The 23,836-nt window shown below is 38.3% G+C and overlaps 1 protein-coding gene across 4 annotated transcripts in view; it reads left to right on the top strand.

Annotated features, from left to right (window-relative positions):
- The window catches only part of SH3RF1 (SH3 domain containing ring finger 1), a 91,426-nt gene extending 68,521 nt beyond the window's left edge, over positions 1 to 22,905 (top strand). For all 4 annotated transcript variants that reach the window (XM_075421687.1, XM_075421688.1, XM_075421690.1 and 1 more), the window contains exons 7-12: positions 4,253 to 4,407; positions 6,797 to 6,967; positions 7,130 to 7,389; positions 10,829 to 11,187; positions 13,264 to 13,598; positions 20,252 to 22,905. In XM_075421687.1, the coding sequence (XP_075277802.1) occupies positions 4,253 to 4,407; positions 6,797 to 6,967; positions 7,130 to 7,389; positions 10,829 to 11,187; positions 13,264 to 13,598; positions 20,252 to 20,420 (1,449 nt within the window). In that variant the 3' untranslated portion in view covers positions 20,421 to 22,905. The remainder of the gene's footprint in view (positions 1 to 4,252; positions 4,408 to 6,796; positions 6,968 to 7,129; positions 7,390 to 10,828; positions 11,188 to 13,263; positions 13,599 to 20,251) is intronic.
- Positions 22,906 to 23,836: the final 931 nt, after the last annotated feature.

Here is a 23,836-nt window from a genome sequence, read left to right as displayed (position 1 = left end):
GATGTTGGGTAAAAATACGCACGTACAATTATGTAAGGCTTATTTACTTGAGAGGAAATTCATGGATGTAATTTATAAAGTAGTTATCTAATGGTGGAGATCTAGTTGCCATAGATTTTGCTGAAAAAACTCTTAAAGGAAGTATGTGATTTGAACTGTGTATGGGAAAAACAGAGACAAAATATACCACAGCAAAGTCAGAATTACATTCAAAAGCAGCAGAAGAAAGACTGAATGTAGCAACAACAGATAACTTACCTTCTTTTCATTCTACCTTTACAGTCTCTAGATAAGTTAAAAGTAGTTTGGACTGCAGTTGACCTAGACATCCATATTGCTACTTCTGCAGGTTGAATACATTGACTTTGAACTGGTGTCTTGCTATGTGCACTTAACTAGCAGGAATAGGTGGTCTGTATTTGTGTGGTTTGCATTCGCTGAAGGTGCTGAAGGTTTCAAAAATTAAAAACTCCCTGGTTTTTCTGGTCCTGTTCTCTTGCCTACACACACAAAAAAATTGCCACTCTATGTTGAAGTATCTGAATTATTATTAATGAGTCACAAGCTGTGAGGGTTACAGTATACTGATGACATTTAGCTGTCTTTCATGTTGTTCCAGCTGATTCAGTAGTGTAAGTAAATCAGGAGGAGGTTTAAATAAGAACTGGCTGAGTTTTAACTAACAAAAATTCAAATCAACTTTTGTTGGGAAGAGGAAGCAGCTGAAAGAAATGATGAGGTTTTGTGTGAGAGGCCTGTTCTTGATAACATGTATTTATAGCTTAGGAATTTTGTTAAACATGAGCCTTCATTTGTTAGCCCTCAGGGGATTTTGCAAGTCTTACGTTTTTCCCTAGACCATGTGGGACCGAAGACAGTTAATGAATGTTTTTTTCCACTGCTGTGCCTTTTGTTGTTCTTTGGGTGAGCTGATTATTGATCTTCAGTTGACTGATATGGGAATGCAGGCTAATTATATATAAACTTAGTAATATGTATGAGCTTCTAGAGCATGAGTATAGATACTATTTGAAGGTTTTTGCAAAAATTAAGTATCAAATTGTGTAATGTTTTATCTTCTATTAAAAAAATTATCACTTATTTGCTGTTTTATATGCTTGAAAGTACACCTGTCTGAATGCAGAGAGGGACCTGGGTGTCCTGGTGGACGACAGGTTAACCATGAGCCAGCAGTGTGCCCTGGCTGCCGAGAAAGCCAATGGGAACCTGGGATGCATCAAGAAGAGTGTGGCCAGCAGGTCGAGGGAGGTTCTCCTTCCCCTCTACACTGCCCTAGTGAGGCCTCATCTGGAGTACTCTGTCCAGTTCTGGGCTCCCCAGTTCAAGAAAGATGAAGAGCTACTGGAGAGAGTCCAGCGGAGGGCTACAAGGATGGTGAGGGGACTGGAACATCCCCCCTACGAGGAGAGGCTGAGGGAGCTGGGCTTGTTCAGCCTGAAGAAGAGAAGGCTGCGAGGGGACCTAATATATACTTACAAATATCTGAAGGGTGGGTGTCAGGAGGATGGGGCCAAGCTCTTTTCAGTGGTGCCCAGCGACAGGACAAGGGGCAATGGGCACAAACTGAAGCACAGGAAGTTCCGTCTGAACATGAGGAAGAACTTCTTCCCTCTGAGGGTGACGGAGCACTGGAACAGGCTGCCCAGGGAGGTTGTGGAGTCTCCTTCTCTGGAGATATTCAAGACCCGCCTGGACAAGGTCCTGTGCAGCCTGCTGTAGGTGACCCTGCTTCGGCAGGAGGATTGGACTAGATGACCCACAGAGGTCCCTTCCAACCCCTACCATTCTGTGATTCTGTGAAAAGTAGTTGGAGAAACTTTCATTTTTTCCCCCTCAACTGCCTAAAATAAAAATACTCTTAATTATTTTGATAAGGATATTTTATTAAATCATGTGGGGTTTGCACATGTTCTTTCACAGAATGTTGAATATGGGAACCATCAAAACTAGCTTGTGCTCTGGAGGTAGGTGCGTTTCTCAGTAGCTAGAAAAATGGTTACATGCCAGAAAACTTCTTGAAAACTTGGCTAGAGCATTGGAGTCTATTTTATCAAGTTGTAGCAGTGCAAGCTGAGGATCGTTAGTCCTCTAAAGCCTATCAGGTAGTTTATTTAGATTTCGAAGTACTTGCCAAATCTCTAGGAGTTTAATTGGGCTGTGGCTCACTGCAGGTTTCATTACCATAGTAATAGACACGGGGAGGGGAGCAGAACCTGAATAAGGCAGAATGGAATAGAGCTGGGAGGTGCCTTTATTGCAGCTAAAAATTCAGTGTGTATTGTGTGTTCAAATGGATAAAATACAATGCCCAGCATTTATAGCTTTAGAGCAGCAAGTGTAGAGTCGTGACAACCTTGATATTGTGCATGAATAGGTTTAATTTTAAAGATTTCCAGCTAATGTGTCCCAGGACACGTCTCCTAACGTGGATTTACAGGTTCTACCATGTAGAAAGGAATCTAGATTCCTGAGACAAAGATTAGAATTTATATTCTATAGACAGGTTGCCTGAAAGTTAAATGCTCACGTTCTTGCTTGGATTCAGCCGAGACATTTGTTGAAGCTGACTGGGACGGGGAAATAACTTCTGCTGTAAAGCAACTGAAAGAGAAGTGTTGGTATTTCAGTATGAATTATCATATTTTTAAAAGATTGTTGGATGGATGGGAATCTAGAATGTGAAGCAAATGCAATCGCTGTTCTTGTAAATGATTCCACTACTAGTACCAGCAAGCTCCCAGTGATGTTTCTCCAGCAAGTCAGGTCTGCTTTGTGTTGGATATAGGAGGCCTGTTTGGTCTTAAGAAGTTGTTAATGTGCGATCAGGAAAAAAGCTTTCAATAAAATAGGAATGTTTCATAATACACCATACAATTTATATCATAACTAAGCATAAGAATTTTGACTGAAAAACTGTAAGAGTTAATCAATTTTCTCTAGATTTGAAAGCATTTAATCATGCAGTTCTGTACTGTGTTGTGACAGCATAAGACTAGTTCAGAGAGCTGTCTTTTTATTAACACTTTCACCAAATGCACAAGATAATAATCACAAAGTGTAGAACTGAAATTTATTTTCCCTATGGGTTTTTGTTTAGAAAAACAAAAGCCTTTAGAAGTAGGCTGTTTGAGGGGAATTAAAATGACTTTCAATTATAGATTTTCCAAACTTATAATGTAATGCTGTGCATTTATATGTTGATGTACTGTATGAGGCAGACAGTACTTCAGGACGTTTTATTAATTCATATTTTTGGTATGTGGTTTTTAAACGTGAAGTGGCGTGGTTTAGAGTTTTGTTTCAGTATGAAAGGATTACTTTAAGTTGAAGATCATGTTTGAAGTGAATTCAGTTTTACATTTTCAAATGCTGGAGGTTTTTTGTTACTCTTTTTGTGTACGTTGCAACACAAACAATTATTTTTGGAAGCCGGGCAAGGAAAAGTTCTCCTGTTGTGAGAGACTTTTCCCAGGAGTGTCAGTACACAAGGTCCTAAAGAATTGTCTGAGGCTTTGCAGAGCAGAAAGTAACAATTGCTCCATTGATTCTCAAAAGGCATAGAAGCCTGTAGGCAGGACCCCCATTACGATCTGCCTGTAAAGGAACGTGCTTTTTTTATTGGGGTGTTTGTTAAAGATTACCAATCTTGATAATACTGAATTTCAAAAGCGAACTCTTTAAACTAGAAGAATAGGAGAAAGTGGTAACAATAAATAGCTCAGTGACTATGGTCTGGTATTGTGCTCGCTTTTGTAACCCATACATCAAAAGAAAATTTCCCCCAGAAGGGGTGGGTTTGGGTGCACTGCTACTGAATTGCGTATTATGTTTCAGCTTTAGGTTACAAAAACAATCATGTTTTGAAATACAGTCAGCAGTAGGATGCAAAATCTACCTCCTGGAAGGCTTCTGAATTTTTGTTGAGTCCTGTCCTAAAGATGTTATAATTAGAAACAATGCTTTCTGTTTTTCCTCTGCTGAGAAACTGCTTGTCATTTGCTTAATTAGCTGCCAAGACTTCAAGATTTTAAACTGGAAAAAGAGAAATACAGACAAACCTAACTCCCCAGTTATATAGTAAAGGAGACTAGGAAAGGTAAAGGAATACTGAACTTTGGGGTTTTTTTCCCCCGTTTCCTTAGAATATCATACTTTTTTATTTGCAGCTGATTCAACTCATCAAACAGTATTGATCATTTGTTGCTATTTTTTTTTGTTCTCGTAAAATCAGAATATGAATCCCCCTCTTCCGCCACCACCTCTCTTATCTGCTGCAATCATGCCATCAGCCTCTTCTGGACCTCAGTCTGCAGGTGTAATACAACGGCCTACATCTGGATCAACTGACCAAATGTCACATTTACGGCCACAAACTCGTCCAAGTGTGTAAGTAAAATTGAAACTTTTCGCCAGTCAGAAAAATGGAACGAGATCAATAGCTTCAGATGTACTTATATCATGCCAGCTGTCTATGTTCTGCTAGAATTCCCAGAAAGCCAAGCATAGAACTCAGAACAAAAGCAGCAAAGCATACATAAAGGTGATATCCCCAAACAGCTTTCATGCTGATGGTTATTTATGTCTTAGGTAAATATAATCAGCTGTTGTGGTGTATAGAAGGGGCTCACTTCAAAAATATGAAGTATTTATCATACAGAAGATGAATGAATCCTTGAGTAAGTGATGAAGACTGTGTAAGTCGCAAGTGGCAAACTCTGGAGTGAATTTATTCAATGTTTTCTGTTATGTGTGGAATGAAAAGGCTCTTCTCATATGGAATAACTTATGCCAAAACGCAGAAAGTGCTGTATTTCATTTAGACTGCTATAGTAGCATGTCATTGTCAGACTGCTTGTGTAAGCTGCGATTGAAATTTTACTGAAGATTCTACAGTTCAGTTAATTAGAGGGTGGCAGCTTGGAAAGAAGGCAGAAAGCTGCTAGTTAGCATTATGTCTTCACACTTGTAATACAAGCAAATGTGCGTCATCCTTCTGGGTGAAAATATTTTGTGTATTAACATGTGCTGCTGACAACATCATTCTTCTTGGAAACTTCTTTGTGTGCAGCTTGGAGAATAAGAACAACATAAAAGAAAAAATAAAATTCAGAAGTGGCTGAACCATCTAATAGGACACGTTTGAATAATGCAAGGACTACTTTTGTTCGGTGTCTTTTATTTTTGTCTTCCCACCAGGTTTCCTCCCACTCCAAAAGAGCGCCCTGCTTGTATAGCAGGTGCATCTGGATTTGGGCTGTTCCTTTAGCGTCAAGCATTTGAACACTGCTTCTTATGGATTATTGTGCTTAGTGCAGTTAATCAAGTTCCCATCTCATTTATTCCCATCCTCCATCTTCAAAGGGTTGCTCTGTATGAGGATACTAATGAAATTTTGAATGATTTAACTAAAAGGGAAGTTAATGAACACCAATTAAAGCACATCAGTTGCTTTCCCTTAGAGCTTCAGTATGTGGCTTTGTAGATCATCTGTAAATCACATACCAGTGAAGCCTTTTGTTGCCAGTGTGTCATATGTTGGACTTGCTTTACCAGGCACCTATATTGTCTTTAAAGCATTTTTGCGGATAATGTAAAGTTTTCTGGGTGGACAGCAAGAAACAAAAATGCAATGTAAAAAGGAGAAGCATACAGTTAATGCTATCATTAATGTGCACAAGAGACAATTTTAACAAGAGAATGTTTTGTAAAGCTGCTTTTTTTACCCTTGGGGTAGCAAGGGGAGTGGGAAAGACTAGTACTGCAAGTAATTGTGGATCCTTTTTCAAAAATGGGGGTATTCTACCAGTCTACCCTAATTGGCTACCTCTTGCAAAAATGTGATATATTAGAATGTTATTTCCCATAGGTCTAAATCTATAATTACATAAACATTTTTATATAAATGATTTAAACAGTTTTCTTATGTCAAACTGTGGCAGAAAATAGAACACTGTGGTGGTTAAAACAGTATCATTTTTTAATGTGATAATAGGAAATTGTGCAATCCCATTTGAAGACTTCCCTAAGAATATTCCAGCCTGCAACTGCAGGAGCTTCAGTTTTATTGTTACTTTTTTTTTCCTAAGAATGTCTTCTGAAAATGAAAATGTGCAAAATGTTTCTGAACTCTCACTATGATTTCAGGTGCACTGTATTATGTGTTAATGTTTCTTAGAAGGAAAAAAAGGAAATAACCTTTACAAGTGAGTAACTTGTAAAGTGTATAACTGCTAGCTACCTTATCCACAGACTTCAAGTTCTAGTAATGTATCTTTTTTTTGGCACTGCCATTGAACAGGGGGATTCAAATTTTGCAGTGTGAAAAGTAGTTCTGATAACTGATCTTTCACTCCTAACTAACAGAACTTCTCTGTGCTGCCCACCCCTCCAAAAGAACAAGAAGTTGGCATGTCACAAAGTGTAAGAGATACTAGAGGCAGGTGTAGGGACAGAGAAGTGGGATATCCTGGGATCTGTAGCTGATAAACACCTATTTAATGAAGTTCACTAACTTAATTTAAAAAATGGACAATCTTATTAGAAGTATTATACATTACATTAAAGTGCAGTTAGGAGGATATTCTTAATGGTCAATGTTTCCCTTAATGTTGCCAGAACTTCTGGTTTAATATTGTAACAGTACAATGGATCGACTAACACATAACCATTTCTGCCACGCCTTCTCATCTCTGCTGAACGCTCTCTGCCAGAAAACACAAGGGATGTTTTCAGTTGTTTTAGGTTTATCAATTGCATCTACCTTCCTGTCTTTTAGGTATATTGCGATATACCCTTACACTCCTCGAAAAGATGATGAACTGGAGCTGCGGAAGGGAGAAATGTTCTTAGTGTTTGAACGTTGTCAGGATGGCTGGTTCAAGGGAACTTCCATGCATACAAGCAAGATTGGTGTTTTTCCTGGAAATTACATGGCTCCAGTTACAAGGTCTATTTTTATACAAGTCTCTAAATAGTTTATCTAATTTCAAGTCCAAAATGATTCTATTCTTATACTTAATGCTAAAATTGGATAATAGAAAAGCTGCAGGTTTTAGTAACTAGCTAATTTTTCAGTTGTGTTTTAGTGTTTTGCTTTTAATTTTGGCAGGACAGTGACAAGTGCATCACAAACAAAAGTTCCCATGTCTACTGCTGGCCAGACGGGACGAGTGGTCACTATGGTCAGCCCTTCCACTGCTAGTGGAACATCTCAGAAGGTCCAGGGGAATGGTGTGGCAGTGAACTCCAGCACAGTACCCACAGCTGTGGTTTCTGCAGCGCATATCCAAACTAGTCCACAAACCAAGGTCCTTATGCACGTGACAGGACAAATGACAGTCAACCAGGCTCGCAATGCAGTTAGAACAGGTAAAATAAATAAATAAAGTAAAAGCTTTTTGTGTGCCGTGGGCAAACTGTAGGGTCTGTCTGGGCAGGTGGCTGGAGTCATGGTATGTGTAAATACATGTTGGGTTTTCATAAGGCATTTTTTATGTCGTGTTTTAGAGTTGCATGCTTTCTGAAATGACAATAGATCTATGAATTGCTGAATCTTTTATTATTCTCCTCGAAGCAACTGTGTGTACGTACATACTTCTACTCTTGCGAATTTATATGTGAGTACTTTAGGTGGAATTTTTTTTATTCCAGCAGTATCTTGGATGGGGGCTATTCTTTGAGCTTCCCCAGTCGTATGCAATTCATATAGTAATGAAAGTGATAAGAACATCTGAGTCGTAGCTTATTTTTTCTTGTTGCCTGCAAAACAGCTACAGATTGCTCTAATTTAGCGTTCACTTTTAAATTCTTTTCTAACATCTTTGACAGCCTTTAGCATTCATTCCTTCTGTTTCAGGTTTCTGGCTCAGGGTTGGTCCTTAGGCATCCCAGTTTGTTCTCTGAACTGGACTGCAACTTCTTTCAGCTTTCACTGTGAAACACTAGGGCTATACTCGCCTCAAGATCCGTACGATCTCTGTCATAAAGTTCTGTATTTCTGACAGGTATAACTTTGCTTTTGCTGTCTGGGGCAGGCCACATCACAGTGAAACATGCCTTCTTGTTATTTAAACCCAGATCCAAAAAGATTGATAGTGGTGTTTTCAGGAGTTTTTGTTTACCAAATCCATGCACTCCTCTGTGGATTTGCCAGGCTAGGAAAATACCACACAACTGGAGCCTAATCTGTTCCAGTTGCTCCTGCGGCCTCAGAGGAAAAGAAATTGAATTTGGGGTCTGAGATCTCTTGACTGAGAGAGTCGTGATTAAAGTTTTTTTTTGATCATGAGATTCTTGCTGGTAGAGCAGAAGAGAAAGCAGAAGATGCAAATGGTATTATCTGTTATCCCCTTAAGGATGATTGCTTCTTTATGAACTAAAGATCCGTGAATTAGCCCACTCCCTCTTCAGTCACGCGTCTCTTAAAACACCCTGTGCATGCTCAGATGTCAGCACCAGGTTTGCTTTTGGAGGTAGGATATGTACATGTGTCTTCAGATATTTTATTTCCTTAATTGGCCTCATCTTTCTCCAGTCTGATCTTAGGCTGGAACAGATGCAGTAGTCATCTGTAACAACTTTTTTCTTTTCCTTTAAATAAAAATAGCCAGGTGCTATTTGCAGCTGGTAAGAGAAAATAAGCTGAGCATCTGTATTTTCCTGCCTCTCCGGCATAGGTAGTTACTACTCTAAATCCTTCTTTTGAGCTGCCTAGGAGCTTGCAAGTGGCGGCACAAAGGAGTAAGCTCCTGTGGGCTCCAGAGGCCTGGCTGTCCCCTCATCTCTGCACCGCTGTCAAGATGAATAAGCTCTTACGGTTCCATTCAGTTGGAAGACATGACAGCGTACCTCCCACCAACTTTTCAGGTCTGAAATGAAAAAATCAAAGGGGCCACACTCTCTTCACAGAGAAGTTAACATTGGATTGCAGTGTAAAGGTGTACTGTTCAGTCACAAATACAGATCTGTCCCTCATAAGGGCCTGAGAACTGAAGCAATAATGGCTGCTTTATGTTCAGATGTTACGGAGAACTTTGTAGTCAGCATCTGAAATGTGATCATCTTGAGCTTTCCCTAGCACCTTTGCTGAGTGTTACTCTCTTGATGAGGCTTCACATATGAATGCTACATCTTGCAGGGCTGTTCTTCAGTTTTAGTTTAGCTCAGGACTTTGAGGACACTTCTTCAAATGATCTTAGTGAGACATTGCTTGACATCACCCTCGCTTAGGGGGTATGCATTCTTTGGTTGAAGAAAAGGTGTATTCTGCCTATTTCATTAAAGGATGAACTGTATGAAAATAGGGTGACTCGAAGCATTTTTCCTACGGATTCCATCAGGGATAAGAAAAAACCAGAAAGCTATTCCATGCTTGTACTCCATTGATTGCATGTAAGTATAGATGTATCTTCAAGAATAGCAGCTGCTTGTAAAGAAACTGACTTTGTCTTATGAACAAAAGGCAGTGTTAATAATTATTTTTCACAAAAAAATCTTGCTGCACTCTCCTTATCTTCCTTTTTGAAATGTTCATGGTACTCAGTTAGGAAGGGTCTGCTACACAGGAAGAGGCTACATATCAAAAAATAGACGTAGCATTTGGTGGTGCTTTCTTTTTAAGAAAGAATGTGTTTCTTATTTTAGAGATTGTAATTGGGTATAATAGTGTAGGATTGTTATATCAAATTCGTGAACTTTGTCAGTCTTCTCTAATATACAGTTGATGCAATTTAACCAAATCATTGGGGGAATTTGTAGAGAGCAGACTAAAGAGAGCAAGTGCTGGAGGCTTGATTCCAGGATATCACTTACAACAAGCCTGGAACTCTAATTAGTATCTGAAAAATCAGAATGAGATTTGAGATGCAGATGCACCAACCTAGAGGGATGACCCCTCCTTAGATACTAAGTTCCAGAGTATTTGAAGGGAAGAGGCTGTGCAGCACTGGGATGCTGCATTCGGCCTCATGTTATTCGGCTCAGATGTGTGCACTTCATCCCACCCAGTGGTGCAGAGATACCCAAACTGTTGAAATGACCCCAAAACATGTATGGTTGACCATATAACTGTAATAGCGGTGTTGCTTCTTGGAAAGGATAAATTACCTCACGCAGAGCTCTGTGCTTTGCAGCTAGGCTGCAGCCCAGGTTAGTATATTCAGCCCTGCGCTGTTCTCCACCTTCCAGTGTACATGTTCCTTTTATATCACAGGGGTATGAGTATGTCCACTTCTATATTTAAACATCCCAGGAGACAATAGCTTCCGTTTTAAGAGAAACCACTCATAGCAGTAATTGCCACTGTACTTATTGTTTGAAAGACCCACTAAATCTGTTGTGGATTTTGTGAATAGTTTAGGGAAAACACTCCAATTATATTTTTAGCAGCTTCTATAAGGAGTGTTTCTTCCTACTTTGTTTTATGTGCCCTGACAGCTACACAGCATATTAAAAGGAACAAACATGTTCCAGGCAGGATTTAGCTAGCTCTTATGAACTCAAATGTAATCTTCACTTTGCATCTCTGTCTGTGAAGCATTTTACTTAGCAGCTTGGATTTCTCCACAGTAGTTGCAGTGCTGTTACTCTTCTGTTGCATACTGGTGCAAGTAGGGTAGCATATGCTACTTCTTTATTCTGGTGAGATAAATTTGAAGCTGTGTAAGATGTCATTATAGTAATATAAATGGAAGTAATGACGGTAAGAAGGAAGATTCTTATACTGATCAGCTGTAACACAGTGACTGTACCTCACTTTGTGTGTCTTGTGAAAAGATGGACTCCCTCACATGTTATTCTTTTGTTCTAGTTGCTGCACACAGTCAAGAAAGACCTACGGCAGCAGTCACACCCATACAAGCACAGAGTCCGACATGCCTTATTCCTGCAGCTGTGATCATTCCCCACCACTCTGCTGCCTCCCAGCAGCTCCAGCCCCAGCTTCCAAATACTGCTGCTTACGTCACAGCTGTGAATGTGAACCGCTCAGCCATCCCGCTGGCATGTGCAGCAGCTTCTTTAAATTCTCCCAACATGGTGGCTTCGTCTTTGGAGGGAGATACTGGTGGGAGAACTGTAAACACTCACCCTGGAGCTCCTGCATCTCCAGAGAGTGCTTTAGCAGCTGGTGGAAATGCTGCTGTCAGTAAAGCGGACAAGGATGGCAAGGTGGGTAGAGAGTAAAATCACTTCCTTGAATTCTCCCATTTTCGACATGCAGACTTTTAAGAGATCTGTATTTTTTTCTTACATTTGCTGAATAGCCGCATTGTAAGGTTTTTAAGACTGAGCCTGAAGCTCAGGCAGCCGTTTTGTGACTACAGCTGTGGGCAAGTTTATTCTTAGCCATACAAGAATAATTTAGGATGGATAAAATACAGAGCAGACCTTGAAGAAGGGTTAAAATAGGATAGCAGGTTCATGCCTTAAGCAGGAAAAACAAAAGGTGAATGGATAAAGTTCAGAAGAACTATTAGCTTGACTGCTGGAATTTTAGGTATTTTGTTTTTCTTTACCTGCAGTCAGTTTCCTGGATACTTCAGAAAGTTGGATGGTTAGTAAATGTTACTAGTAAGTATCAGGAAGTATTTGTAAACTAATAAGTCTGTAACGCAAAACAAAACAAAGAAGAAAAACCCCATGAACATGCAGGAACATAAAAAGTTCAGTCTAATAAAATAAACCTAATATTTAATGAAAATCAGTATTCTTTTTTGCCTTTCTTATTAAGCAGACATACTGAGAGATTATGAAAAACACGTTATCAGCAATGTTTATTGGACAAAGGAAAAAAAAAATATGCAACTGTCTTTTCTAAATGTAGTTCAGTAGAGCCTGTAGTGATTCTGCTTTCCTTCCTTCTATTTTGAGGTATTTTACTCTGTGTCGAAACTCGTTCTCACTGTCCAACAAGTCATGTGATTATGTTACATTGTAGGCAGAATCATTCCTCCAACTTTCTAACTGGTTTTGTTTTGCAGCTGTAGTGTAGTTAGAATTTTGTTTTCTCCTTTTGACAACTTTCTTTACATCTCAAATGTTTCTGACTTTACCTTACTACTTTTCACCCACATGCACTCCTTCATGGAGTTTATGAGGGTTTTAATCATAGACTGTACATTAATCTCACCCACTTTATAATTATTTTTGTTGATTATTGTTGATTGGTGGTACCTGGAACTTTGTTTTCAAATTGCTTTAGCCATAGCCACTGAAATCAGACTGAGGTGCCCTTAGGCAGGACTTTTAGAAAACTTGTTTATAGTTTAAGGTTAAAGATGGGAACATATTTGGACTATGTTCATTTCTTTGAATTTCTCTTTTTCTTTCCCATTTGCTAGACAGCAGTTCTTTGCTGAAATAGCTTTAAGTTATTGGAGACTTGGAAGAAGGACAGAGGATTTTTCGTTCACAGTTCACCAATTCCATGGCATCCCAAGCTATAATAAAAATCTCACATTGCTCATACTTTTCTTTTTCTGTGGTTAAGTAGCGTATTTTTGTCTCCAGGGCTTACAATCTGGCACCTCTCATAAGCACTAAATTCACTCAGTCAAAGGGTTGGTAAGAAGATCACTGCCACACCCCTTAAAAAAAAAAAAAAAGACAAGAAACACAAAAGCTACTTAAATAATTCTTCAGGGTAAGTAATAGTCTTCAGGGATTCCTGTCTGGACAAGCAAAAAGAATGTTTACAATTCTCCCCTCTAGCAGAGCAGCAAAACACAATGCATTCCCCTTGTGGCAAATTTCTGTTAAATCATAAAGGTCTTCCCTTACTGAAGGAGGATAAATAAAAGACACTTATCTAAACAGCAGCCTCCAGGGCAGTCTTTTCTCCCTTCTTGGTTTGAAATGACTCTTTATGCCTTCCTGGAAGCTTCCATGTTAACGAAATGTTTTGCTACTTAGATTCCCATTGTGGGAATCTAACTCCTCGCTCCTTTTTCTAGACAACCTTTTGGGCCAGTGCCATTGGCTTTTAAGGTAAGCCTTAACTAACTAAGCAAAAGGACTGAGTTGGTTTATGGTCTAAATTACTTGCTGTTTTTCTCTTTAGAGTTTTAATAATTAGCTTTTTCCTTTATAATTTTCAAAATTATCTTTTGTAATTTGTACGATCTCAAATATCTCCTCATAATTTACCAACTCCTCTCTGATCACAATGGCATCTGTTGGAGGGAAGTACTCAGCTCTTCACGGGACACTTTTGTTCTAAAATGAGGCACTGCTTTTGATTTACAGAAAGAAAAAAAAGGTTTGCTGAAACTGCTTTCTGGAGCATCCACGAAACGCAAGCCCCGATTGTCACCTCCAGCATCACCAACGCTGGAGGCTGAACAAGCAGCCGCAGAGTTGGCCCTGCAAGGTGCGGTTGGGCCAGAGCTTCCATCAGCAGGTGGTCACAGCAAAGCTGGGTCCTGTCCCACGGACAGCGAGGTCTCTGGGCTGGCACAGGAGATGCTGCATCGCAAAACAAGTTCCATGGATTCCTCTATTCCGATAGCGCCGCCACCTCGGCAGCCTTGCTCATCCCTGGGTCCAGTGCTGAATGAATCCAGGCCTCTTGTCTGTGAAAGGTAAATTATCCTACGCAGCTAGACTCAAGGAAACCGAGAAAAAGATCCGCTCTCTGACACCTGCAGTGTATGTTAGAACTGTTTCAGAATGCTGAGATTTTGTAGCAAAGCGAAACTTACTTTTTTAACAATGCTTTATGTGCTTATCAACTAACATTCATGTGTACGTTTGTTTACTTTTTGTGTTACTTTGAGGTTTTGGAATGAATAGACACTCAAATAGGGTGATCACAGGTCTGGTATGAGAACTGAGGTGGATAAAATAGGCTTCCTATTTTGCAAAACATGAACACATTATAATATTGCATTTATGAATATCAGGTTAGTCTTTTCAGATTATTAGCAGTGCATAACTGCCAACCTATATATATGGTGGATGAGATCCTTATCTGTGAGTAGACTTGGGATGTGATTTCTTGAGCTGTTGCAAAGATACTTTTACTGCCTGAATGTGCCGATACTGTGCATTCCACATAGCAGTCTCTAGGGTAGCCTCTGTGTCCTGGCAAGTGAGCCTGAAAAACACATAGTTGTCTGGACTCTGAAACTGCCAGGCAGTTGCTTTGAAGTTTTCTTTTGTGTCTACCTATTATTTTAAAATTTCCAAGTCATCCGTGGCTTGCAAGGTCTGTGAAGGAAGTGGCAGTTTCCTAACTACTGTCTCTTTTTATTATTCCTCATAGTAGATGAGCAATATGAAAAGTGTCGTAGGATTTCTTTTGCAGTAGCTACAGGATGGTGTACAGAAAAAACGATAGTGGAGTTGCAATGTTGACAGCTCTAGGACTGAACTGATTCATGCTGACTATATCGGACTTTGGTCTGATATGATTAACTCGTGGTGTGTGGGCATACTGTTGTGTTTCCAGAGGGCCATTGATCTTAAGCCATATCCATGTATTAAGAGCCAGACAGCTTGTAGGTTTCTAGTTCGTCTTTGATTTGACTTCTGTCATACCTTTAATATTTTTTAAAAAGTTACTACTGTTTCTATGCAATTCTCTTGTGGGACATTTCTATTTCATACTGAATTTCTGCAGTAGATTTACGCTTACTGATGGAAAATAAAAACTGAAAGACTTCAATGTAATTTGTTTTCACATTGTCGTAAGTCTGTTTGGCACAATAATATGTTTTTATGCTTTGAATGTGAAAATATCAAATTCATTCTGGCACAACCAGTGGATGTTGTGTAAAGCTATTTGCATCTTCACAAAAAGTATTTTTTTCATGTCTGTGATGGAGATTTTGTTTCTCGGAACGACTTAACAGAAAATGACACTGTATACTTTTATTGATCTAGTAATAACATACACTCAAAACATTCTTTTTAATAGATCTCTGTATCCTTACTGTTATTTAAATAATTGCTACTAGAGAAGTGCTACCACAAGATCATTCTCCCATGCAGAATTGTTATATTTTCATCAGTGTATTTAAACAGAATTTCATATGGGTTCTCTTTGTACTTTTCAGGGCAGGGTTAATGCTTTTCCTGCTGATGTGCTCTTGTCATGTTTCCATTTCCTTAGGCTGAATTGCTTAAAATGTGTTCCTTGATAATACCTACCTCTTACATTGTACTCAATATCTTCAGAGTAATTTATAAGCATCAGTTAATCTTCATTAGTCTGTAAGAGGGGGTGATGATGCAATGGTATCTTCAGTGAAAATTTGGGGTTGAGGAGGAAAAATATTCATGAGGATAAGCTCAACGAAAAGCTGAAGAACAGAGAAATTTCCTGCTAAGATTACATATAACATTTTCAATCACAGGCTATGATCTGTTTGGAAAAAGAACCAATACTCTCTCTGTTCTGACTCTGGCTCTGCAGTATGATTATTAGTGTACAAGTTTTATTTTCAAAGGTGACTAGAGGATTTAGGAGTCAGGTTCTGCTGATTATTCTGCATGAATTTGGAGCAAAAGTAGCTGGCTCACCTCTGGAAAGCACTTGAAAATGTTTGTGTTTTGGATACGGAATTTTCCCCAAAGTCCTTGCTTCCTTTAAGATGAAACAGCAAATGCTTATTCTAATCCCACTGTTTCTCCATTCACTAGAATTGCAAGTTGTCTTAGAGTAGCTCTTTCCTGTATGTTCTACAGAAGATTGGAAGTAAAAACTGCGAACTTGTTTCCAATCATACAGAATAAGTGGGTGGGCATTTGATTTGTCTGATAGCAAACAAGCTCTTTGTGGCATGGACTGGTGGCAATTTCTCTAAAGGAAGGGAAGATGATTGACATTCCATTCCATCTTACTGTTACAGGTCTTCTCTGTAGAAAACCACTCCTATATTCGCTCTTCTTGAACTAGGTTGCTTGCTCACTGTGGTCCATGCCATGGTCCTTCATATGTTCCTTGTACAGAAGGAACAGAGAAGTTAGAAAGAAATTTCAGCCAAGTCTTGCTTCCAGTTTGGGGCAGTTTGGAGAATTCCTGTCACCTGAGACTTTGCCATGGTGTTTGGTCTTTTCTTCTGATTCTCCAGCCAAGTTGTTTTTGGGCGTTATGATTGCTTGTGTTGATGCAGTGCTGACAGGGCCAAGGATCACTGTCGTTTCATTAAAGAGGTAGATCCAATGCTCTGTAGTTCCCAGAGGGAGCCATGTTATGCTATGAATACACAGTAATTTAGTTATCTGAGAGGTTTAGTCTTTTTCCATGACAAGAAGTAAAACAGTATTTCAAGCTCTTTTCATGAGCTTTCTCATTTAGAGGGAAACATTGGTTAAATAGCCTTAAGTTTTACAATAAATATACAGCACTGTAATAAACTTCCCAGCACACCACAGTGATGTTAAAGACCTGAAGTTGAACCTAAATACACATCACTTCATATCCTGAACTATAATATGAATCCTTCATCCAGTTACAGTGAAGGACAGCAGTAATTTCATTCTGTGATTAAAGTGACCCTAAGTCATTTCATCCACCACAAAATGACTGGTGTAACATCTGCTTCGAGCGAGCTGGCCACTGGCTTTAGAGGGCAGCAGGTTTTATTGCATCTGGCAGCGCTTCATGCTGGTAGTTAAATGCTGGAATCAGCCTGCGCTACATGGGCATGGATTATCTGTAGGAGTCCAGGCACCTACTCAGCAGACAGGAGGGCTGCACAACAGCACGGCAGAGGTGAGCTGGAAAGTAAAAATTCAAACTGTCAGAAACTGAAGCAAGAAGTTGGATAGTAAGTATGGATTTAACTTGGGTAGTAACAGTAATTCCAACTTTCTGTGTTTTCCTCAGCTAGAATTTTCTGCATGTGAAAAACTATCTCCACTTGGTGATCAGGAAAACCATAGATAAATGTCCAAATATCAACTACAAATAGCTGGGAAGAAAACCAGTATTTTGTGTCTAGTGAAACAGAAGCAATGAAGAAAGGGACAAACACATGAAAGCTAGAATCTTTTTCATGTTATTGAAAAGTGTGAGAAATGCCAATATTAAAAATGAAAAACAAACAAAAAAAATGCAAAACCAAAAAACCCCCAAAACAACTCAAAAAACCCACATAAATTCACAAATACAAAGTGCGAGAGCACTGTGGGATACAGCCAGGTACATTAGGAATATCAGGAAAGAATTGATGGCAAATATGATGGCTGGTTCTGGGAAGCTAAAGTACTTTTATAGTATTAATATTTTATCACTAGGTGATTAAAAAGAATTAGGATTTTTTGAAAATTAACAAAAAATACCGTAAGACAGTCAAAGAAAATAGAAAGAAGAAAACATGTACTGCAGCTTAGGTGCCTGTAAAATGTTATGGATTAGGTGACCATGAAAGGTCTGCAAGTTTGACTTTCAGACATTGAAAACATTTGCAAATACTGAAGAGGGAGATAAACAAGGAAGTGTTTTGGAAGATTCAAACATGTGGGAGGGAACATGTTTTTCCAAAACATGGGCCATGCTTAGTAAATGTGATTATTTTTCTTCGGGGACCTGGCAAAGAACTTTTGAGCTGAAGCACAGGCTTTTATTCTGCACGAAACTGGAAGTTTTGGCAGTATGTTGTAGATGATGAAATAGGTAATGTAAAAGAGTTCTTGTTCCATAGCTGATTGAAGGTGATCTGAATAGACAGCTGTGTGAATGTGTGATGGGTCTGGATTTGATAACTTCTGTTTGGGCAAACAGAATTTGTAAAATGCGGTACAAAATTTGATGGCTTGTCATAACAAAATAAGAAGGACATGTGATTTAAAGGTGCAAAGCCTGATGGGTTGCTTCTCATTTAACATTGAAAAATATAGTAAAATAGCATTTTAACACCAGGAGAGTTGTGCAAGATGGATATCAAAGTAGTTGGGAAGCTAAAAGTTAGTGAGAACTACTAGATTACTGCAGGGTTGAGGAAGTTCAAGACTGTACGGAAAGCTCAGGAGAACAGGATTTCTGCATGAGTTGGTGATCCTCTAGGGAGAGCAAAGAGACGATGGGGTTTTGCAAAGCTGTTGGTTTTAGCACTCAGGAGGCAGCAGCAGAAGCTGGGGAAAAACAGACTGGTCTGTCAGTTCATGAGAGCGCAGAGGTTGCTGACGGACAGTGTTTGAAACCAAGTGTATTTCAAGTCAAATGTTGACAGGACAGCATTGGACAGAATACAAGGTAAGGAAGGCAGGTATTCTTTCCTGAAACTCATTTTTTAACAGGCTTTCTTTTGGATAAAACTAGTGCTATGTGTGTGCTATGTAGTGTGCTGGTTAATTTTTAGCCTGAAAGTAGCCTATTTATTACAGCAGAGGAAGTTTGCAGTTCTTTATCCTTTACTATCTTGTCCTGCTTGAGTAGAGGCTGTTGTTTTATCTCAAGTAGCTTACAGTCTTAATTAAACTTAGTCTGTTAAAAATGTTTGCTTCTTATGTCAGCACTAACAGCCAAGCTGCCCACAGCAGAAGTTAGTGCAGGCGTCTGCCATGCTGCCTGGGTTGGATGAGGAGCATCCTGAAGCTGTACACTAATAAATCTTGTAATTGACTTGGTAACTTCTATGAAGTAAGAATCTAGTAATTCCAGTGCTCTGAAATCTGGGGATTGTCGTAACTGAAACAATGTCATCGTTTTTTTGAGGAAGAACTTCTTCACTCTGAGGGTGACAGAGCACTGGAACAGGCTGCCCAGGGAGGTTGTGGAGTCTCCTTCTCTGGAGATATTCAAGACCTGCCTGGACAAGGTCCTGTGCAGCCTGCTGTAGGTGACCCTGCTTCGGCAGGGGGGTTGGCCTGGATGACCCACAGAGGTCCCTTCCAACCCCTACCATTCTGTCATTCTGTGATTTGTAAGTCACTAATAAATAACATTTGACAACTGATTAAGTCCTAATATGATTTCCTATACATAGATAAAGAGACTTTAATTATTTACACAGTGCTGCTACTCTTTTCTGGATACTTTTAACTATATGGACAGACTTCATTTTTGTCTTACGTGTTCTTAAGCAAAATGTACTACTAAAGTATGGTATCTGTCTCCGTTTCAGTATTACAGAATTGTATTATTACGTGTGGTATTCCATCCTTTACTAGAAGTATCCTGTTATTTTGTGTTTTCATCAGATCATTAATTTATCTTAATTACCGTAATCTATTAAGTAATATGTAATCCTCATGAGTGCAAAGTGTTCTGATTTTAACTGGAAATTAGATTTTGTCCAGCCAGTCTCCTAGCACAGCATTTAAGGCTCTTCACCTTAGAAGCTTTTGTATTCTACAGTCAGCCATGGATTCTACTTGATTTCAACATGCAGACATTATTGGTTGTGTAACTCACATTATTGGTTGTGTAACTAGAAACTGAGTTACAATATCAGTCAGAAAACTTGATCACAAAGTTGACACAATTGTCCACAGAGCTGTAACACTTAAATTTTAGGTTGATATGAATTCAAACCATGGTAGAAGAGATTAGGTGGCGTTAGGTGACACTTAAAAATAGAGGTAGGAGAGTGTAGCCTCTTTTAAATGTGCTCATATTTGAAAAACATTTTTACTGTGAAAACTGAAAAAAGAAACTTTTTTTTTGTGTATCAGGTACTTAAGAAAATTGTTGAGTTGAACACTTTTAAAAATGTTTGGTTTTAATACAGTAGTACACAAATTGTACAACTGTGTCCAAATAAGATGGCATGCATTCTATCCTGAAAAGTTTCTAAGATAAATGAAAATAATTAAAACAACAATGCAGATTAATAGGTTTTCATAGTTGCTTCTTTTTGTTCTGTGCCTTTCCTTAAGCACCTTCCCTGGGATAGTATCCTATTAAACAGTTGTGAAATTATGCCCAGTTACTGCTGTGAATGCTTTGATTATTGTTCAGTCACACTGACTGGAAGTGTCTGCAAATTCATCTCCAAAATATGTTTATGATTTTCTCCTGTTATTTAACCATTGTATGTATTTTTACATGAATCTCGGTGAAAAAAACTTGAAGATGCATACATTTGTCTTAAATACATTACATTGCTATTGTTATTTTCTGTTCAAGATGCACTTAACTTTTAAGTTATTACATACCCAGCAAACAGTCTTAGGCAGTTTCCTATTTTCATAAGTTTTAACATGCACAAGAATATTTTTAAAAGCATTTGTTAAAAAAAAAAAAAAGGAACCTAAAGTAAGGGTTTTTTTTTTTCTAATTCCACAGGTACAGGGTTGTGGTATCCTATCCTCCTCAGAGTGAAGCAGAACTTGAACTGAAGGAAGGTGACATTGTTTTTGTACACAAAAAACGCGAGGATGGCTGGTTCAAAGGTACTCTGCAACGAAACGGAAAAACTGGCCTTTTCCCTGGCAGCTTTGTAGAGAACATTTGAGAAGATTCACTCCAAGAGCTTCAAATCATACTGTACTGCAAAATAGCACAAATATTTTACCAGAAAAAGCACAGTCATGAAATATTTTCAAATGACTGTAATGTAAACAAAAATCTACATATTTTTACAGTGTCTATAGCACAATTACACCAGCGAACAAAGAAGATGAAGGCATCTGCTGGTTTTATCACTTTGGATTCTTAAGTGTGATGTGTGCCTTGTACTGTCTGATTTATTACATAGAGGAACTTTTTTTTTTCCCAAGTATGTTACATAAATGAACAATTGTTTACAAGGCTGTAACTAATTTATTCTTGTTTTTTTAAACTTGAATTTTGTGTAATAGCTAAAATTCTTGTGACTATGATTTTAACAAATTATTAATTTATGAAAGAATAACTAAGGGGAAGCTGGATTCTCTCCTTACGAGCAAGCAATTATATCTGATAAAGAGCCTCCCATTTATCCTCTGGACGTTTTTCCCCTGCTGTGTCTGACGGTGGAGTAAGTCTCTGGTTTATGAGTTAACGTGGAGTCGTGGTGATGTGGTGTCAAATAGAATTTGCCAAGTGGGGAGAAAATGTGTATTTTGTTCTTTGGACAGAGAAAAAAAATAGTCAGTGGTGTTCTTGAGTCTAGTTCTACTTCTTCATAAATCACCCAAGTAGAGTACTGTTTCCAGGAGGCAAAGATACATGTTCACAACTGAATAAAATTCAACTGTCTCAAGGTTAGGATCATCTCAAGGTTAGGAAGGAAGTAATTTAGGAATGCCAATAAGAAATTCCCTATGCCTTCTGTTTATGTGGTAACTTGGCTATTTGAACAAAGCTTAGCTTTGTATATTTGGCCAGTTCTTTGGGCATTTAGCGCTCAGGATCCAACAAAATTGGAAGGAATGTTAAAGCCCAACACTTAGAATGATTATACCTTGAAAACATGTTTGATAAGACTGAATATAAAAATAAAATTATAAGTTGTACTTAATGTCTAAAAATGCCTAAGAAGTGTAATTTGCTGTTTTCTTCTCAAACTGATCTGCATGGCCAAGAGATGTTTTAAAATGTCTGAGCAGTAGTGGTGGTAAGTGATGCACTTGTGTTAAAGTAAAAGGCTGTATGAAACACTGTGAAAACTTTACTAACTTCTTAACCATTGCTACTTTGGTCTATTCTGACCTTTTCTTTGTCTTGCATGTATTACTCAGTTCCTGCAGTAATATAACTGTGCATGGTTGGCATTTTCCATTCCAATTTCCTGTTGCTGGGTTATTTTGCTCTGAAAGTTTCCCAAAAGCCACTTGACCAAAACTAGTGAGCAACTCGCCTTCAACCAGAGCAGGTGTCCAGTGTTTGAATCATTACTAAAATATTTTGATGTCCTTGCAGCTGATGGATATCAAGAATGCAGCCTGCAAGAAATGTTATTAGTCTTTCAGGGTTTTGTTAGAGATTTGACACTGGTGAACACACACGCTACTCAGCTGAACTTTTTTTTTCTTTTCTTTTCTTTTCTTTTTTGATTATAGTAGTTTGATGGTGACTTTTTGCAAGACACTGAGCACCGTCATCTCCAGTTAAATCTGATGTAATTTGGCTGTTACTCAGCACTTTACAAAGGGAAGCCAGTAGTGTGATTGCGAACGCAGAAACAGTGGTGAAAAAGTGCACAGTGATGTGTTAAATCCCTTTTTTTTTTTTTAAGTTATCCATTGGAAAATATCAAATATTAATGACAAGGATTTCTTGCAATATCAGGTAGTATCATGATGGTCTTAAAAATAAGAATAAATATATCTATAAATATATATAGTTGGACATGACAGCATTCCCAAATTAACCATCTCTCTGAAACACTGTATAATTCAGTTTTTGCATTTTAAAATATTTTTAAATAGTTTACGTGAATATTCATGTAATATATAAAAGTTTTGTGAAATTAATTTTAGTTAGAAGGAAGCTGATACCAGCTTTTGTCAGCATAAATTGGCACTAGTGTGTCAAAATATTCTTATTTTGGAAAATTTAGTGCATTTTATATTAAAGACTACTAAAGATTAATTTTTTTTCTATCTCTACTCTCCATATTTTAAACTAAGTGACTAAGGTACCTCTATTAATAGAATTCCATGGTGTAAGGTCAGTTAAAAAGTCAGCTTTTAATCCAATAGTTCTTTTAGATGGAATACATTTTTAATTGATTTTTTTTAACATTAAGTAAATGTTTGTAGAAAGGGCTTATTACATAGCAGTGCAACAATGACAAAAATGCAGTTTATCATGCCTTTTTTATGATCTTTTAGGGGTTATTTTTTGGTTTTGGCTTGGGATTAATTCAGTGTAGAAACAGACAAACCCTGTGCATTTGTTTTGTGTAATTCCGTAAAAAATTTTGTAAGGTATTTTATATCTATGTTTGAAGTCCAGTGAATGTTAAGTGTTTGATTTACTATGTTAAACTTCCAATCCTAATAAATATTTTCTTAGCAAACAGCTAAATCAAAATGTGTATACAAACATTAAACATAAATTACTTGTAAACAATTTGACAATAAAATTACCAGAACTTAATTTCAGAATTCAGAGGAGGATATTTCTGCTGATAGAGAAAAAGTCTTCGAATTCCATAATGTTAGAAGTTTGGAAAGATGGATATAATGCAAAATTTGTAGAGAGATGTTAGGATCTGGCTGATCTTTTCCGTCTCCTTAAATCTGCAAGTAACTTCAGAAGAGGTGGGTAACTTCCTTCTCGGTCTGACCGTGACTGACTGGTTTGGTCTCGTCAACAGCGCACCAGGTGCATAGGAGTTATGAAGTGCTTATAAAGTGGGTCTGCTGTGTGTGTACGGAGAGAGAGTCCCCAGCCCTGAGGGTGAAGCATCTACCCAGGCTTTCACTGAGGGCAGCAGTGTTTGGTGGCGAGAGACCCGTTTGCCCTGGAGACGTTTGCTGTGCACAGCAGTCAGACGGTAACTGCCTAACTAGGAGATCTTCCTGATCTGAATGCGGTTATATCAATATATAATATGACACATGTCATATTTTATATATATATATCAATATATAATAGACACATATAAATAAATTAATAACACCTATATATATCAATATATAATAAACACGTGGCTGCTGAGAATACGGTAGAAAGTTAATCCTAAAAGCATTTGCAAACATGTTTAGACTCTGTAAATGTTTCGGCTATTGTGAGAGACTCCTTGTTAGTTAAGACTGACCAGGACCTAGATTCTGCTAGCAGTGGGTGGCACAGCATTAAGTCCTCTCTGTAAAGAAGGAGCATCCAGTCTGACTTTCCTTAATTAAGGGAGGGAAGGCAACATGATCTGCAGAAATGCAGAACAGAGAATTTAGAAAAGCAGCTGTATTTGTTTTTCAGAATTGCGATCTGACCTCAGCG

This window comes from Opisthocomus hoazin, chromosome 5, assembly GCF_030867145.1.
Source record: "Opisthocomus hoazin isolate bOpiHoa1 chromosome 5, bOpiHoa1.hap1, whole genome shotgun sequence".
NCBI classification, from domain to species: Eukaryota; Metazoa; Chordata; class Aves; order Opisthocomiformes; family Opisthocomidae; genus Opisthocomus; species Opisthocomus hoazin.
Note: the sequence above shows the minus strand (reverse complement) of the source record. Positions and strands in the feature narration are given on the sequence as shown.